Source organism: Gopherus flavomarginatus, chromosome 17 (assembly GCF_025201925.1).
Source record: "Gopherus flavomarginatus isolate rGopFla2 chromosome 17, rGopFla2.mat.asm, whole genome shotgun sequence".
Taxonomy (NCBI): Eukaryota; Metazoa; Chordata; order Testudines; family Testudinidae; genus Gopherus; species Gopherus flavomarginatus.
Genome location: NC_066633.1, coordinates 3,469,884 through 3,488,771, shown reverse-complemented (window position 1 = coordinate 3,488,771; position 18,888 = coordinate 3,469,884). Strand labels below are relative to the sequence as shown.

General features: G+C 40.0%; 1 protein-coding gene across 9 annotated transcripts in view; it reads right to left on the bottom strand.

The window, feature by feature from the left end:
- Window positions 1–18,888, bottom strand: part of DENND1A (DENN domain containing 1A) — a 353,469-nt gene that overhangs the window by 159,645 nt on the left and 174,936 nt on the right. For all 9 annotated transcript variants that reach the window (XM_050926228.1, XM_050926231.1, XM_050926229.1 and 6 more), the window contains 2 exons: window positions 15,131–15,241; window positions 208–308 (listed from right to left, as the gene is read on the bottom strand). In XM_050926228.1, coding sequence (XP_050782185.1) covers window positions 208–308; window positions 15,131–15,241 — 212 coding nt within the window. The remainder of the gene's footprint in view (window positions 1–207; window positions 309–15,130; window positions 15,242–18,888) is intronic.

Sequence of the window (18,888 nt, the reverse complement as noted above, 5' to 3'; positions counted from 1 at the left end):
ATAGTAATAAATCATGTTAGAGTAACTAATAAGACTGCTGCTATTATATTATCCTATGAAAACAATGCATTTGACTTACTGAATCAACTACTTATTTAACACACACATATAAATTTTTAGATTAACAGTCACACCATAAAAACACTTAAACCTTAAAATGCAGAGATTCATAAAACTGTTGTGTATCTAAGTGATCTACATTCTTACCAGCAGTAGTCCAACAGATGCGGGGGCAGAACAGGAATGTAAACATGTTGCCAGAACATTGGGTAGAGCATAGCTGCAGACCCATGAACGCAGGCAGTTAACTGAAAGATATAAATCAAAATAAGATCATAAATAAGATAAAAGTTAAGCTTAAAAGAAATGGCTAGACAAACAAATCATAAAATAAAATAAAATTAGTTAGAAGTAGCAATTGTTTCTCTCTCTGAAGATTTGACTACAGAACATGCATTGTACTGGTAACAAATACTAGTGATGGGTGGAGTAATATTGGTTCATGATGATTGTTGTTTGACTTAATTTTGTTAATATCAGAATATATTTCGCCCAACACACACAACCTGAAGACAAGTATCAGAGGGGTAGCCGTGTTAGTCTGGACCTGTAAAAGCAGCAAAGAGTCCTGTGGCACCTTACAGACTAACAGACGTTTTGGAGCATGAGCTTTCGTGGGTGAATACCCACTTCACCAGATGCATGTAGTGGAAATTTCCAGGGGCAGGTATATATATGCAAGCAAGGTAGAGATAATGAGGATTAGTTCAATCAGGGAGGATGAGGCCCTGTTCTAGCAGTTGAGGTGTGAAAAGCAAGGGAGGAGAAACTGGTTCTGTAGTTGGCAAGCCATTCACAGTCTTTGTTTAATCCTGAGCTGATGGTGTCAAATTTGCAGATGAACTGAAGCTCAGCAGTTTCTCTTTGAAGACTGGTCCTGAAGTTTTTTTGCTGCAGGATGGCCACCTTAAGGTCTGCTATAGTGTGGCCAGGGAGGTTGAAGTGTTCTCCTACAGGTTTTTGTATATTGCCATTCCTAATATCTGATTTGTGTCCATTTATCCTTTTCCGTAGAGACTGTCCAGTTTGGCCGATGTACATAGCAGAGGGGCATTGCTGGCATATGATGGCGTATATTACATTGGTGGACGTGCAGGTGAATGAACTGGTGATGGTGTGGCTGATCTGGTTAGGTCCTGTGATGGTGTCGCTGGTGTAGATACGTGGGCAGAGTTGGCATCGAGGTTTGTTGCATGGATTGGTTCTGAGCTAGTTACTATGGTGCGGTGTGCAGTTACTGGTGAGGATATGTTTCAGGTTGGCAGGTTGTCTGTGGGCGAGGACTGGCCTGCCTCTCAAGGCCTGTGAAAGTGTGGGGTCATTGTCCAGGATGGGTTGTAGATCCTTGATGATGCGTTGGAGGGGTTTTAGCTGGGGGCTGTATGTGATGGCCAGTGGAGTCCTGTTGGTTTCTTTCTTGGGTTTGTCTTGCAGTAGGAGGCTTCTGGGTACACGTCTGGCTCTGTTGATCTCTTTCCTTATTTCCTCATGCAGGTATTGTAGTTTTGAGAATGCTTGGTGGAGATTTTGTAGGTGTTGGTCTCTGTCTGAGGGGTTAGAGCAGATGCGGTTGACCTGAAGACAGCATTTCACATCTTCCCCAAAGCAACAGAAGCAAAGAAACAAAATCAGGAGGCAGAAGGGAAGAGAGAGCAAATAATAAAAAATGGCAGAAAAAGCCTGATCCTGGTAATTTCCAGCTAGTGAGTACCTTAGAGATGCAATGAAACAACGGCATAAATATTAAGGGAGGAAAAAAAAGCTGTTACCTCAGTAGTATAGTAGGAACTTGGGACTAAGGAATCGTAAACAGCATGGGTTTCTCTAAAACAATTCACGTCAAGTAAATTGATAATTTTGGCTAGAATTACTGAATAAGCAAGTAAAAGAAAGTGTGTTCCTGGACTTCAGCATTTGATCTACTGTCTCTCAATTTTTCATTAGAAGTTAATTCAAATTGGCTTGGACACTGACAGAAACTGAGCGCTGAAGATCAATGGGAACCAAGCTGTGGGGGAGGTGCCTAGTAGGGTGCTGGAGGAGTTGACTTGAGTCCTACCCTTATTTAAAATCTTAATGAATAACTAGGAAGAGAATGTGAGATTTACTGAAGAAATTAAAATGGGAGATGTTGTGAAACCCTAAACGGACAGATACTTCAAACACAAGGAAGCAGAAAAGGTTAAAACCCTGCACGAGCAGGAAATCATATTAATATTAATAATTATTAGTATTTGTGTTACTATAGCATCTAGGCATCCTAGTCATGGACAATCATCCCACTGTGTTAGACACCATACACACACTAAACAAGAAGTCCCTCGCTCCAAAGAGCTTACAGTCGAAGAATAATAGAAGAGACAATGGAGGCAAACAGACAGATAGTGGAGTACAAGGAAACAATTAGACAGTATTGGTCAGCATAGCAGGCAGTGAATGAATGGATTTATCCTGGAAAATAAAGATAACACAATCTTGTTTTGGGGAAACAATTCAAAATTCAGATAAATCTATGCAAATGGAGACAGATACTTTGAAAAAAACAGTTACGCTGAAAGAGAGCAAGGGCTGATTGTGGACACCAAACAACCTAGATAAGAGCCATCTTCTCATTTGGGAGCTGCACACGAAGAGGTATCATGGTCCAGGATGATGGCATGTCCCTTGTGAGCACATACCTAGAATAACGCTCAGCTTGTAGTACAAGAAACAATTTAAATGAAATTAAAAGAAATGCAGCAAAATGTTTTAAGGAAGGGAGGAACAGACTTCTGAGGAAAGATGAGAGTCAAATACATACAGTTTGATGAAATGACAACAAAGTAAAGACAACACTCTATAAAAAGAATGAGGAATACTTGTGGCACTTTAGAGGCTAACATTTATTTGGGCATAAGCTTTTGTGGGCTAAAACCCACTTCATCAGATGCATGGAGTGGAAAATACAGTAGGAAGATACATATACAGAGGACACGAAAAGTTTTTTTCTCCTGCTGATAATAGCCCACCGTAACTGATTTGTCTCGTTAGGGTTGGTATGGTAACCCCATCTTTTCATGGTGTGTGTGTGTGTGTGTGTGTGTGTGTGTGTGTGTGTGTGTGTGTGTGTGTGTGTGTGTGTGTGTGTGTGTGTGTGTGTGTGTGTGTGTGTGTGTGTGTGTGTGTGTGTGTGTCCTACTGTATTTTCCACTCCATGCATCTGATGAAGTGGGTTTTAGCCCACAGAAGCTTATGCTCAAATAAATTTGTTAGCCTCTAAGGTGCCACAAGTACTCCTGTTCTTTTTGCTGATACAGACTAACACGGCCATCACTCTGACACACTCTCTGTGTGTATCTAAAAGGTGTACACTCCAAGGACATGCAGGAGTTTAGGGTGACCTACAGGCATAATGGAATGAAATAAAACAAAGGAAAAGTCAGAATGAACATTAGGAAGCATGTCTTAGCTGTGGGACTTATTAGGTTGCAGTGTAGTCTCCAGAAAGCAGTGGACTCATTTGCAACTGGACAAGCCACTGAGTTATATATTGTACTATAGGGAACCAGTGCTTGGCCAAGGAAATGGTCTAGGTGAGCTAACAGGTCATTGTCTCTAATTTCAATTCTTAAACTAAGACTTGTCCTGCAACACGACAAGGCACAACAGGCTGCCCCATCAGAATTCCATGTTGGGGAAATAAGTTTCAATTGTGAATCTAGTTTTCGTTGTTTGTGCCAGAGCCTTTAATGTATTTTCAATGCAGTTTTTGTTGGCTTGTTTTAACACATGGATAACTGTTAGTATGTGAACAACAAAACCTGTTTTTGGAGTTAATGCGTGGCTGATTGGGCATCAAGAATGAAGACAGGGACTATATTTTAAACACGTCTCATTTTTAGCCCATGGACTAAAATCTACTGAAGTCTAGGGATGAAACAGACCTGGATAAGCTGCGAGGATACAAGAGGAAATACTCAGACTCTCTGGAAGGGAGCCATGGCTCTGTGCACATGATACAGCCACACAGAACCAGTAGTTTTTTTAATGGCAAAAATGTAACCATAAAAGTGAATACAAATAGAATTTACAATTTACAACTCAAAAAACAGGTGGGTTTTTTTTTTCTTCAAGTTTTTAAAAATCACTCCCAGGCTGAGACCCTGTATGCCACATATAAGCCCACAGTTGACTTTTATGACTGAGCTATATACCACTATGCTAGAAAGCCAGAGCCTTAAGATATACATCATAGCTAGAGGAGAGATGTTAGAATATTTAGAATTATTATATTTAAAATAATAGATAATCTACCATAGTTACAGAACCCAGTACTGTACTGCAACTCTGTGAAAAGTATTTGCCAATCTCATGGAACATGAATCCCTGCCTGTTTTGTGCCATTAGAGATCCATCTGTCTTGATTATTAGAGCCTCAGGCTCTCCATTTCCTAATAAATTTACACTGGGATTCAGAGACTTATTGCTGATCAGAACATCAAGAAGGGTTTCCCTAAACCTCTGACTACTAGAAGCTGGGACTAGATGACAGAAGATGGATCACGTGATAAATTGCTCTGTTCAGTTCATTCCCTCTGAAGCATCTGGCACCAGCCACTGTCAGAAGACAGGATACGGGGCTAGATGGACCATTGGTCTGACCCAGTATGGTCATTCTTACTTTCTTAAGGGTTACAGCAACTGAGTGAAGGAGGGAAACACCATTTTCTATAATATTTCTGAAAACTAAGATAAGAAAATATCTAAGCAGCAAATTCTAATAGTATGCAAAACCCTGAGAAAGGGGATGGGAGGATTTTCTTGTCCCCTATAAATGAGGCAAAGGGAGAGGGTTAACCTTAAAATATGACTGAACTATAAAAAAAAATAATTATTCTTTGGGATGTAATTGGCACAAAAAATCCAAGGGTCCAAAAGTATTTGGTGCATCACACAAGAGTAATAACATAGCAGTTTTAGCAATGTTCATGAGGGTATCACTTAGAAGCAGAGGTCAGACACCACTATGTTTAGGCCTCTCTCTATATTTTTATACTTTTTGATCCTGCTTTGCGGCTTTTGCTTTGCAGTCTTGTTTACATCTCAAGGCAGAGATGGTTCCTGGGATGAAATGACAAGACAGTTTTTAACACTGTCTTTATTAGGCTGCACCCCATAAAGACTGTTACTTTTGATTTTCTATGTAGGTTTGTATAAGGTCACCTGTTTTGTGGTATCTGTGAGTCTTTGAATGTCAGTAACTTGCCTTTATTAACAGAGGAACATTTGTATACAGGAAAAGCGAGGAGTCAAAGCCCTAGCTGCAAGAATTCTTTATGATACTGTGCCATGAGGAGCTCGTTTGGTGATTTTCCAAGTGTAACCAGTTTGTTGTAATCTCAAAACCCTTCTTTCCTGTTAACTTATTTAACTATATACCATGCTTTCCGTGGATGGTGCATAGTGTTATTAAGAAAGAATCCATAGTAAACACTCACTGTATTGGTTCAGTTCCAATTCTTAAAAACATTTTTCAGTAACGTGGGTTTGTCTGTCCTTGTGCTCGACTCCGTATGCCTGTTTCCCTTCTTGACCACATTTTATCAGTTTACCTGTTCTGTTCCTTATGCACCACTCAAAACAAGACTTTTAGGGGAAAGCACTATTCTAATACTAAGAACTTTATATAGTGCTGAAATGTACAGTGCACTTGTAAAAACATACAATAAGACACACACTGCTCTCAAGAACTCACAATCTAACACAGCATTTCACAGCCAAAAGGGGTTTTAAAATTATGATTAGATTGTGATCTATATCACTGCCCTTGCATGTTGACCAGATCTTCAAGTATATGCATCTGCATTCATGTCTCTTGTGCTGCTGTGCACAGATTGGTAGGTTCACGATTATGGTAAAACACAGTTCTCCTTTGGAAACACAAGGACATTTTTTAAAATTACTAAATGGAGGAAACTACAGATTTGGAAGTTTGGTCCATATGCTTGACCAAAGCTCTTGGATATGGAAACTGGAATAGAATAGAAAATGGGCTTTTAAGCAAGACTGATGTCCAGATACTATAAATACAGTTTTGACCAAAGAGTTCGGTTACTTTTTTCTGGACCCATTCACCCATCCACACTTACAGGTTGCAAACTAACAGTGGTTTACCAATGACTCTATCAAAGTTTATTTTATGTCCGTGAACGCTGAGATAAATCTGTTAAAAAAAATCTACATTTAGGGGCATATTCTTAGTAGTCCCACCAACACTAATGGAGATCAAGCAGCTACTGCATCATGCAATGAGCTGGGAATATATGTTTCTTAAACTAACACTTTGCATTTCTAAGTATCTATAATTTTCCTGGTAGAGGAACATTAATCAATTTGAAAAGCAAAAGCTCATTGTTGATTTATTTTTAATTCTCTTTGAATCACTTGTAGGGGCATGTGAGGTTGGGTTTGTAAAAGCAGAGCTGTATTATCACCATTTAGCTTAAATTGGGTGGTGTCAAAACCCTGTTTCAAGTAACAAAAATGACACAGATCCTATCTTCAGACTAATGTTTAATATTAATACTTCACTGTAACCTTTAATGCATTATGAAGTGGAATGTGAGGACAGTGAAGTCACTTGTCACTTATAAAACTGAGCTTTTGAAATGTCACATCATATCATCAGCTACTGATCCATGATTTACAGAGTCACATTTCTACATAGCCTGGAAGAATCCACTTACATTTATACTTTTGGCTGAAAAAAATACACAATTTAGACTGAAGGCAACATTGTATCAGACCAGCAAACACTACTAAAAATTGTTGAATTGGTTTAGAAAGGATATTTTAGTTATCGGAGTGCAAAGAATAAATTGTAAAGAAAAGGTTTGGGGAAAAGTAATCTTTAAGAGCAATTTTTCTCCATTCTTTTAGGTAAATGTTTTATATTATGTCATTTATTTTTGTATTGATTCCAAAGCTATTCTAGAAACATTTTCACAAACTATTACTGAAGTGAATGCTAGAGAGACTTTACTTCTGTTAGATACTTCATGTACACAAAGTATACATAATTTGTTTAATATTGTTTTAAAAGCTAGTAATGAAAGATGTGCACATCTGAATTTGCATTTTAAATCATAAATTTCAGTGCAAGAAAATGATCCTATCAAAAATCACACTCAGGATATGTGTACACTGCATGCTTCTTTCGGCAACGTGCAGCATACATACGTGTATAGCCCTGCAAGCATAGATATAAGTAGCCGTGTAATTACTAAGGCATGGCGTAGGCAAATAAAGACACTTAAAGGGTGAGGTCTGATCTCGAGCACCCTACATGGTTCTCTCTTTCTCCAAGACATGCCTCCCTCTCTACACGGCTATTTTTAGCAATGTAGTATCCTGCTGCTTCTCACCTGCTGAAGCCTTTCCCTGCTACAGGAAAAGATTCCAGCAATGAGGAAAGGCTACGGTAGGGCAACGGCAGTGGGGAAAGGATCTACTGGGGGGAGGCAGCAGGGAAAAGTTTGGCCTTTCCCCACTGCTTCCTCCCTCAAGAATCTTCCCCTCCTGCAGCGAAGGGCTCCAGCAGCAGGGAGCTGCTGAAGCCTTTCCTGGGGCCTCCCTTCTGCCAGAGCCTTTCACTAATGGGTAGCTACACACCACACTGCGGACATGGTGTGCTTTTCACTGCAACATGTAGCTACACTTACACCACATGCTACTGCCAGTGGTGTCAGATAGTGCAGACATAGACTTAGTGGGAAAATAAGGAAGCCAGTATGTGTAAAATTTGCCTAAAGTAATTAGACATGATGAATATTCATCAGAAAGCAATTATCAATCCTATGTAATGAGATTTTGCCCTCAAGCTTTTGAATATCTTAGGATCATAAACAAAACTACATCAGCTAGTTAAATTACAGCACCACACAAATCAGCACCTTATTCTACATGTTGTAAAACAAGACACTAACCGTGCAGTGATACATAATCCAAGTAAAAACTTTTTAAGAACTACTTAAAATGATCTAAATATTAGCATAACTAACAGCTAAAAAAAAGTACTAGAAAACAGGAGAAACTCGTATAAAAAAAAAAAAAAAAGGCCAATCAAGAGTCCGAACATGGAGGAAACATCCTATGTAAGCAGCTTGCCAGGGAAAGGAAGGAATGGAGGCATTTGGGGGCTGCACAGCTTATCCTTACATCGGCTCTGACCTCTCAGTACCACAATGGGGTATTTGTGCGGTCCCAATGGGCTCTGTTATCACAGAAGGCTCCCGGAGCTGAAGAGCACCATTGCATGGGTGAGAGTACGCAAGCACCCTACAAACAGGAATATGGAGACGCTAACTTGACAAATGTGTAATGTACTATAACTTCATGCCACGCGTTAAAGCCCCACCACATAATTTCATTAAATTTTCTCTTTGATTCAAGTTAAAAAAACAAAAAGCCAGACATAATTCAAATGATACTGCCCTAGTGTGGTGTTAATTGTAAAAGCCTAAATGATATGAGGAGAGAATGCTGCATCTCATCTCCTGGTAGACAGTGTTAATTTAAAACATCATAGCCACTGACATCAATTGAGTGAAACATACTGAGGAAGCAATGTCACCAAGACAAAACTGACTAACCTATGTCACCAACTGACTTCTAGTAATATATTCACACCTATACAAGAGAATATGGAAATATTTAGGAGAGAGATTACGCCACCATGCAGAGCTTAACTTTGTTAACTTTACACAAATTTATATACTCTAGCATTTACGCACCATTCATTATCATCATGTTCCTATTATGCCTCTGGCATTTAGGGCAGTGACGAAGCTCCTCCACCCTTGTCTGTTTCTGGCAAGTCTTTCAGTGGTTCCCCAGCTGTGCCTCAGGCTTTTCAGCTCAGCTTCCACAGCTCTTTGCTATGTTGTTTTTTGGCGGCCTCGTTTTCACTTGCCTTCAGGTGTCCATCTTATTGCTATTTTGGTGATGGAATCAGTTTTCATCCAAAGCACATGGCCAATCCATCTCCGACGCCAAAGATACGGAGGATTTTTCTGAGGCAGATTGTATGAAATGAAGACAGTTTGGATATGTCATACTTTCTTATTCCCTAGCATTCTGCACTATAAAGTGGTGTTGAAGTACGGGTAAATCTTGAGTTTGGTTTTGGTGTTGTATTTTGATGATTTCCAGACTGTATTTAAGCTCCTGAAGGTGTTCCTGGCTTTATTGATTTTGTTCTGGATGTCCTGGCACATTCCACTGTCCTGGCTGATGGTGCTGCCCAAGTATGTGAATGTTTCTACACTGATGAGAACATGATCCTCTAGCCATACTGGTGATGGTGAGGCAATATTAGAGGTTATGTTAATGCCTCTTGGCATGTCTTCTGTGTATGCCACATTACCCAGTCGATGGCAATGTTGAAGAGGATTGCAGACATGACACACCCTTGATGTACTCCTGTTTTGACTTCAAAACCAAGCTCACTGTGATCAACACTGCATGTAAAGTTGGAATAGAAGCTTTTGAAGACGTCCATTATATGGAAAGGAAATCCATATGCCCACAGAATGCGCCATAAGCTGATTCTGTAAATGCTACCAAAAGCCTCCTCAAAGTCAATTAAGTTTATGTAGAGTTGTCGTTGTCATTCTAAGCACTGTGCTATTATGTTTCATAAAGTGAAGATCTGGTCTGTGCATTCACGCCCTTACCAAAAGCCGGCTTGCTCTTTTCTGAGAACCTTATCAGCTACCTCTGATATACGCTGGACTGTGATCTTACCCAATATCTGGCTTGGCACAGATAAAAGGTGTGATACCATGCCAGTTATCACAATCACTAAGAGCTCTTTTCTTAGTCATTATTACATGAATTTAAAGGTGTATCAAAAGTCCCACAATAAAGAGGAACAAAGCTCTTAGACCCACCATTCAGTAAAGCTGGAAAAGCCCAACAGCTATGTAACAAGAGGAAAAACCCTATATCTCTGCTTTTCAGCGGACACATTCCACCACAACAGCATAAGAGAGGAAGGCATAAAGAAACTGCACAGAACACTGATCATGTTCTGTATCTTTACTCAGTGAGCTGTTTTAACAAAGGTGTCCAAACGAGGCATTAAGCTAGTGTTTGGTTTTTAACTAACAGAGAAAGTTTGTCTATTGATAAATCCTTTGAAAATAGAGGGCAGGAAAAATTAAATATATTGCTGATGTAATAAATATTTGGAAGATAACAATGACCAATTTTCAGCAACACCAGCGACTTTACTGTTTTTAATCAGAAAGTGATGACTCATCCATGGCATGAGGACTGAAGAGAATTGTATTTCTTGTTACGGAGTGCCACAGAGGAGCATGGTAGGTGGTTGTTTCCACTAAGAGTTTTGTATAATGTAGGTGTAACAATGAACCAAAAAAACTTCACATCAACACATTGGGGTTGGTTCTGACAGAAGCATCTGCAAGGAGACAGGCTGGAAATATCAAATTATTCCATGTAGACTTCTCAATTGGTTCCCGGCCAATGGGAGCTGCAGAGCTAGTGCTCAGGGTGGGGCATCACACAGAGCTGCCTAGCTGCGCCTCCACCTAGGAACAGCAGCGACACGTCACTGCTTCTGGGGAGCAGCCCAAAGTGAATGCCTCCCCAGCTCCAACACCCTGAAACCCCTACTCTGCCCCAACTCCTTGCCCCGAACCCGCTCCCACACCCAAACTCCCACTCAGAGCCCATGCACCGGACCCCCTCCTGCACCCCGGCACCCAAACGCCCTCCCTCTTAGTTAATCGGAATTTTTCACTTACCAGCACCCCCCATTCCCCAAACATGCTGGATAAAAAAAGCTTTTACTGTAGTAAAGCAAATGCACAGCACAGTTCCTGACTTGCACCATGAGACTGGAAAGTTCCCAAGCAAGAACCTCTATGTAATTTCCTAAGGTTCTGTGCATACCATGATTTTGATGTGTATTCTCCAAAGCATTAAGAGACGTCTGAAAAGAACTGTTTATGAAGTCTTTTTCATTTAAAAATCGCTTCAGGGAACATCAATTTGATTATTTCCTATTATGATAATTTAAGATTTTAAAACTTAGCAACAAAAGATTAACTAAACATGATGCGCAATATTGAAGACATCTGAGGGTAAACTGTCACTTATTTCTGAGATGTAATTCTACCTTCTATCTGGCATAAAACCAAATTGTACCACCCTGGGTAAACACCAGGAGTGCCCTTCAATTTTGCCAAAATAATGGTTCCTAAAGAAAGAGCTTAGCTGATGCAGAACTCATTTGATTAGTGACTGTTATACAGAACACAACCTGTTAATAATAAGACAACCTGAGAAATGACAGACTGTCAAAGCTATAGGATTTCAGCAGGTTAAAATGAGATCAGTTCCACTACCTCAGTTCCCTACAGCAGCTGCAGGAGAATCATGCAAAAATACAGCCAGTTTAGACATATAAACTGATCACTGGCATAACTCACTTCTAAAATTTCACATTTAAAATGCAAAAGTTGTTGTGTACGTAAATGAATCAACAGAAAGGATTTTGTTATTCTTATTCAGAAAAATTAAAGACTGATGACAAATTATGGAGCAATTTCCAAATGTGTTTTGTTGCCTCTCTCTAGATGTCTCATTGTGTGCACATATTACTGTATTAAGATTGCAATGTGAGATTTAAAAATGCAATTTATACTGGAAACATCAAAACACCTTGAATATTTATAAGTCCAACCAGTCTCAATTTACTCAAATTACCAGCATAACACTGAAAGGCATTTAAGAGGGCTCTGTGGAGGAGCAGGACTCCTGCAGCAGGTTGTGGATGCAGGTTAAGATTGAGGTGCTTTGGCAAAGTTGTCAGAGAAAGTGGGATAGTGCTCATGGGAAGGAAGAGGTGGCAAGACTAAGGTGCTGGCAATCTAATTTCAAGGGGTGCTGAACAGGTGTGAGAGAGAAGCATGCACACCTCTTCACGGCACCATGACTGTCCATAGCCAGTTCTATTAGGCACACACTACCATTTTCATGAGTGCCACATTCACTTATTTTTAAAATATTGGAACTTAGAGAATGTATTTTAGTGCATTTTACTTTTATGAGATGGTCATGGACAGAACTGGCTGGCAAGCTCTCAACTCGTAGAGAGGGACAGAATTTGCTATTTATGCCAGAAGAATGTTTCTTCTCTGCACGAATAGTTGCTTAAAGCTAGAAATATCCTGGTTGTGGATAAATTAACCCTAACAAAAAGTAACCAGGTGTGGGGACTTTTAGGAATTAGACCCAATTTGTGAATTTCTTCAAGAACCACCAGGCTGCTTACTTAGGCCTTCTTTTCTATATTCTATATTTATACTGCCTGTATTACAGCGAATAGTTATAATAATTTATTAGGGCAGGGATGTAAGGGCAAGCAGTGCTGGAACTTAGAATACTGGCTAGAAGATATATTCCACTTCCTCTCTTTCAGTTACAACATGCAAACACAAAGAGACCTTTGCTATATGCATGCACTCAGTTTTATGCATTCTAGATTCATTTTGTCGTTGTATGAGGAATTAGATCACAAAATGAATAGTTAAAAATTCAGCTTGTGAATACTCAGTAAAATTCACAGTTCAGCATTTAGTGTTTTGAGGAGTGAATTATGTTGCCAGTTGAAAAAAAAATCCATGCAAAATGGCAATAACTTTCCACAGGTTCAATGACAAACAATCTACACAAAATAATTAATAAGTTAGATCTCAGCATTCAGTTACCCCCAAATCTTATTTAACTTGCCAATATTAAGAGCTCTTCAATCATAATAAAAATTTCAAGAGACACTGTAGCACAAGATATTTCATTCCACTTTTAAGGTTTCTGCTTATTCTTCTCTACTTTACTTGATATTACATTTCAATCATAAGTGTTAAACAAATTAATTGCAAACAGTTCCAGTTTTAAAAAACAAGACACTGACTGTACTTCGAGAACTCTCACAGTTTGGTGAGTTTCCAGTTACAAGGTCTTGGCTTCTGCTGAGCACAGTTTGAAATAAAATAATGCAGCTTGCTCCTACTGCTGGATCACGCAGAGCCGAGTGTGCAGGCAAGGCATCCCTGGCTCTCGCCCAAGACTTCAAACCTGTCTTAAACTGTCACTCCAATCTCAGCGCAGTTTGTATGTATAGTTGTAAGATACAAATGTACAGTAAGGTTAACTCTCCTCCGGAAGAGCCAGATATGTTTTTATCTTGGACAGAAGCAAAGAAAGAGAAATAGGACAAAGATGATAAGGAAGGAAAACACAAGCCTACTTGTGAAAGAGCTTATGAAGGAAAGCAAAGTGACAGGTAAGCAATGCTTCTTTCCAGCCTACCTTACCAGGGGTGGATCATGCCTACAAAGCACACAGAGTCTACAGTTGGGAGACCCTTACTTTACCTTGACGCTGCCCCATCCCCCTTCCAAATTTATAATACTATGTTTAATTCACTTTTCCCTAAACCAACCCCACCTCCTCCATGTCCACACAAACTGATATATATCCTTGACCTGGGTCTGTAGCTTCGCTCACTCTAACCCTACCGCAAAACCACAATGCTGGGTGTATATAAAAGTGCACTGAAGAATACATGGTATAGGTCTGTCTGTCTAACAGTTTTCTATAATGTCCATCATTGTAGTATTTAAGTGCTATTGGTTCTTTATGGGTTTTAGTCACTACAGTCTAAAGTTGTTAGAATGTCCCATAGATTACACTGAATCTTCTGATTTCATTTTCCTTTCTTAACTAGATAGTTTATTATTTCTATCTGGAGATGGAATACAAACAGGGTTTGTTCTCTCCCCCTCCCCACCGCAAAATGTACAAGTTATTCTTTTATGGTTTTGGTATGTGTTGTTTCAGCTGTATTTTCTGGCAGTCTGCGATGCAGTTATAATCTTATACAATCAAAATCAGACCTTGAAGAAGCCAGATGATATCATACAAAATGGAAATAGGTGCTCTAACTTTAGAAAGAGTCTTTCAAGTATTTAGTCTACAGCATTAGAAGGCAATATTTAGTTGACCATCCTCTGTTTATCATTCATAAAGGAAAACAATCAATACCCATTTACAGAGCAAAGAGAACGAAAACTTAACATTTTCTTTTATACATAAAATCACGATCTTATTGACTGATAAAACTTCAAATGCATAATGCTAAACTTTGAACTAAATCAGGCTAGGTTTTTTGGTATTGATATGCAGCCATTTTTAGAAGAGACAGCACTTTGGAGTGCTCAGCCGCTTTCATCTTTCAGATGCTTGATGGAACCTAAGTAGCATTAAGCCTACATCTTATCAAACAAAATTGCGAAAAATATGGTTCTCTAACGTGTTAGAGCCCACCATCTGGGTTCATCAAGAGAAGGTCACCAGAAGTTCTGTCTGAAAGTATCATTTATCTATTTTTCTTTCAAATAAGTGCATGAAAAAGGGTTTCACTAACATGGTGTAAATGTTATTATACAGCATCCGTATCAAGAGAAAAACTTTTTCATTCGAACACTTGAAAGGCCAGAGAATCTCAGAAAAGTCATCTTTGCCACAGGATTTTCCACAGCCCAAGCACAGTCATAAATTTACTGGTTTTTTATATATACACACCTGATTTCTGGCTAAAAAAATTCTGCATATATACATACATACATATAGAATCTCACAGAATTTTTTTAGCCAGATATCAGGTATGTTGAATACATCCTGACAGCATACATTTACTTCTCTGTTCTGCAGTTCCCTGCTTTTATCTGCTTATGCCAATGTACATAATGACTGTATGGCTATTAATGATTCCAGTGATTTGCGATTATATCTCAGTATGCTGACCGTGCCTCATCTCTGCAGACTGGCCTTTTGTCATATTCATTTATGCAATAAATCCAACTTTAGTACAATATTCCTGCCACCCTACAAACAGTTTTAAATCCGTGATTACACAAATTCTAGTTATCCCAGATGATCTCCAGCATGACTGGCACTTTTAAAAATTAATTGTCAAGAGAATATTCTGAAATTTACTTACAGTGCTCAGTTTACTACAGCAGATGAGGATGCGGCGTTCATAGAGCATACTAGCATAGAGATGCAGCATGTTGTTGACATCGACGGCTACAAAATACTCTGTCAGATTTCTCTAGGAAGAAAGATGAGAGAGTTTTTGAGAAAAACTTTATAAATACAAATATCTTCAGATAGAAGAGAACCTAAACGTCATCCTTCAATCAAACCACCACCAGAAAGTGACCTAGAGGAAGAAGGCAATAGGGCTCAAATCTGGGGCGATTTTGCTGCTACAGCCTGGGCTTAGTTTTGTTATTTTTTAATTAATGCTCCCAAATACTCAGATTTTAGGAAGTTACACGACTTAGTGTGATTTCACTCTCAACTCCTGCAACTTAAATATGGAATGAGGAGATTTTTTGTGAGGAAAACAGGTTCTCTTATGCACAGAAAATATATTCCTGAAACCTGACAGTAGCCATAAATTACAGCTACTGGAGATTTCTTATTCATTTAACTGAAATTAGTTGAGCATATAAAAATCTGCTAATGGCACAATTTACTCCAGAGCAACAGTGATAATGGGGAATATACCAGAAGCATTTAAAATACAATCAAAAGAAAAAAGAAAAAAAAAAGAAAAAGATTAAACTAATATTCAGCACATATGTAGTATTTTGTGAACATTAATACTCACATCACCCTGGGAAGGGGAATCAGAAAGCATCCCTATACTAGAAATCGGGAAACTGAAGCAAAGGAGAGGGGAAGCATCTTCTGCAAGACCAGAGTGTGTCCATTTAAGAGACAGAATTAGAACTCAAATGCCCAATTTCCAGTCTAGTGCTCAGCCTATGTATTTATTTTGGCTTATACTACAACAATAAAGCACCCTATCCAACCTCTGCATGCTCACTAAGAATGTAACATACAGAATAAAACATCCGATACACCTCTAACACAAAACACAAAAAAGAAGGGCAGAGCCAAGGCTCCTTGGCCACTACCCCTCCATTGCAGTGTCTACTGCTGGATGTAGAGTGAATGGCAGAAGGGGAAGTTACTCATATTGTGCACTAAATGAAGTTCTTTGAGATATTTAAATCTGAAATTTCACAGTATAGTAATTGTAGGGGGAAAAAAGGAGTTGGCGGGGTCACAAGGTTATTGTAGAGAGAGAGTTGCGGTACTGCTACCCTTACTTATGTGCTGCTGCTGGCACTGGCAATATTTTGAGAGCTGGACAGCTAGAGAGTGACAGCTGCTGGTCGGGAGTCCAGCTCTGAAAGCAGAGGTGCCGCAAGCAGCGACACAGAAGGATGGCATTGTATGGTATTGTTACCCTTATTTCTGCACTGCTGCCTTCAGCAGCCACCACCTCTTTGGCTACCCAGCACTGAAGGCAATGCAGAAGTAAGGGCGGACTCCTAAAATAACCTTGTGACTGCTCTGCAACTCATTTTCGGCTCAGAACCTCCAATTTGAGAAACACTGGTCTCCCTTATGAAATCTGTATAGTATAGAGTAAAAGTACATAAAAGACCAGATTTCACAGTCTGAGACACATTTTTCATAGCCGTGAATTTGATAATGCCCTAGTGATGGCCACTAAGTGAACCCTGATGGAACTCTATATAATCCTGACTTTTTTGATACTAGCAGATAGTCAAGGATCATTGAGAGTGAAGAATGCATGGATGAAAGATGATGATAGTCACACCAGTGGTGAAACCTTTTTCTTTTCTGCAAGTAAGAATTACACGTAGATGCTTTCATACTATTTAATAACACCTATTGAACAGGAAGTCTCTATCCCCAAAAAAACGTTGAGTAACCAAGCCCAATTCCCAGGATGGGATGGACAGTTCAACCGGCATCTTGAGAGAGAAGACTGGGATTGGACAGAAAACTCATTCCCAGACAAATGGCAAGGTAAATCAGGTAAGGATACCAGACCTGTCAGGGCCACACTGGAACTATTAATATGATCTTGGCTTTGTCCTGCTTGATATTGTTTACCACCTTCAATATTAGGAGAGTAGATGGAAATGCATAGAGCAGGTTCCTTATCTATGAAATCAGGAAAGTATCTCCCAGAGAGTAAGGGCCAAACCCTCTCTCAAGCAAAATTGTTTGCACTTCCTGCTGGTAGTAGTGGCAAAGAGATCCACTTCTGGAAATCCTCAAGTCAGAAAAATGTGAGTGAGTCAGAGAGTGCAACTTCCCTTCATAATCAAGGGAGAAGTGTCTGCTGAGATTGTTAACTGGCATTTTGTAGGCCTGGAACATAAGCTGTTGAAGTGAGGATCTGACTGGCTATACATCAGTTCAATAGCTGTATTGCTTCAGTATAAAGGGCATCCTGGTGGATCTACTGATGTAGAACATCCAGGCTATGTTGTTCTGTCATGTCAAAACGTTTTTGATCCTTTTCATAAGGTGTAACTTAGCACGGTGAATAGGGGAATCCTGCACTGATATTTGGGAGTTGGAAGAGAACTCCTCCTTGTCTAAAGGAGGAGCTCTGCCCATCTCAGGGTGCTGGAGAACCGAACAGTGCCAGGAAATAGTTCAGTCTTGGTGACCATGTCACTTTCAGTAGTGACCGATATACAGTAACCACTAGCAGAGGAGACTCTGGCTCATCTGAAAAAAGAAAGTTTCTGGAGTATCTGAATTCCTTTGGCACCGTGTGGGGTTGAGCTGGTACAGGGCAAGGTTCCACAGTCAGTACCAAGGATACAGACTGTTCTGGTCTTGTCTAATGGAAGTATACAGTACCAACAAAGATGGCTTGGAAGGAATAAAGATGGTAAGAGAACCATGGCATCTCTCCCATTCCGAGAACATGTTGGTGGCCAGCTTATATATGGAAGATACCAAAGGAGTTGTAGGTACTGCCCTTTTAGAAGTAGAGTGCTGAGACTCCTTCACTATAGTGCCCTCCCCCTGTGGCATGGAGGAGGGTCTTGGTACTAAGGCATTTGATGCCTTTCATCTAAGATGAGCTCAGAGCCCCAGGTACAAGGTTCGTACCAACAGGGCCTGGAGCCTCAGCAGTACCCAGCGCAAGACACAAGGTCTCCAATGTGGGCTTACTTTGAGGAGACTGAGGCTTTCTTGAAGTGGGCTCTTTAAGAGGAGAATGAGTCCTCCAAAGGTTCTCTCCTGAGCAGATCTGGGAGACCATGCAGATGTCAACAGGGCATTACGCTCACTCAAAGGCCAATGTCCAGCCAGCATCTCCTGGCCTCAATGTGACACCAGATAGAGAGAATGCTCTATCATTAAGAGTCTAAGTTTTCTCTCCTAATTCTGCTTTTTAATGCTGAACAGACAGAACACTTTTGAGGAATGTGTGTTTCTCCCAAGCAGCAGATACACCAGGAATGCCCCTCACTGACTGGGATAGCTTCCTGGCAAGTGAGGCAACGTTTGAAAACTGCGGATCCTTGCCTACCCTGGGACAATGGGGATCACGAAAGAAAAGAGCACCACTAGGAGGGAAGGGATTACAAAAACAAACCCCTGCTACAATCAAAACTAAGTATAGAATTAATTTAAGTATAAGGAAAAGGAAAAAAAATTAGACTAAGGAATAACCTTTGTGTAGTGAAGCAGGCACGTTAGCGCTCCATCTCAGGCTGAAGTGGTTGAGAAGAAACTGAGGGCCATTCGCCTGCACAACCACATATATCCTCAGTATGGGACACGAGGATGTGTAGGCAGTGGTGAGCTGGAGCCGGTTCCCACAGGTTCCCAAGAACCGGTTGCTAAAAT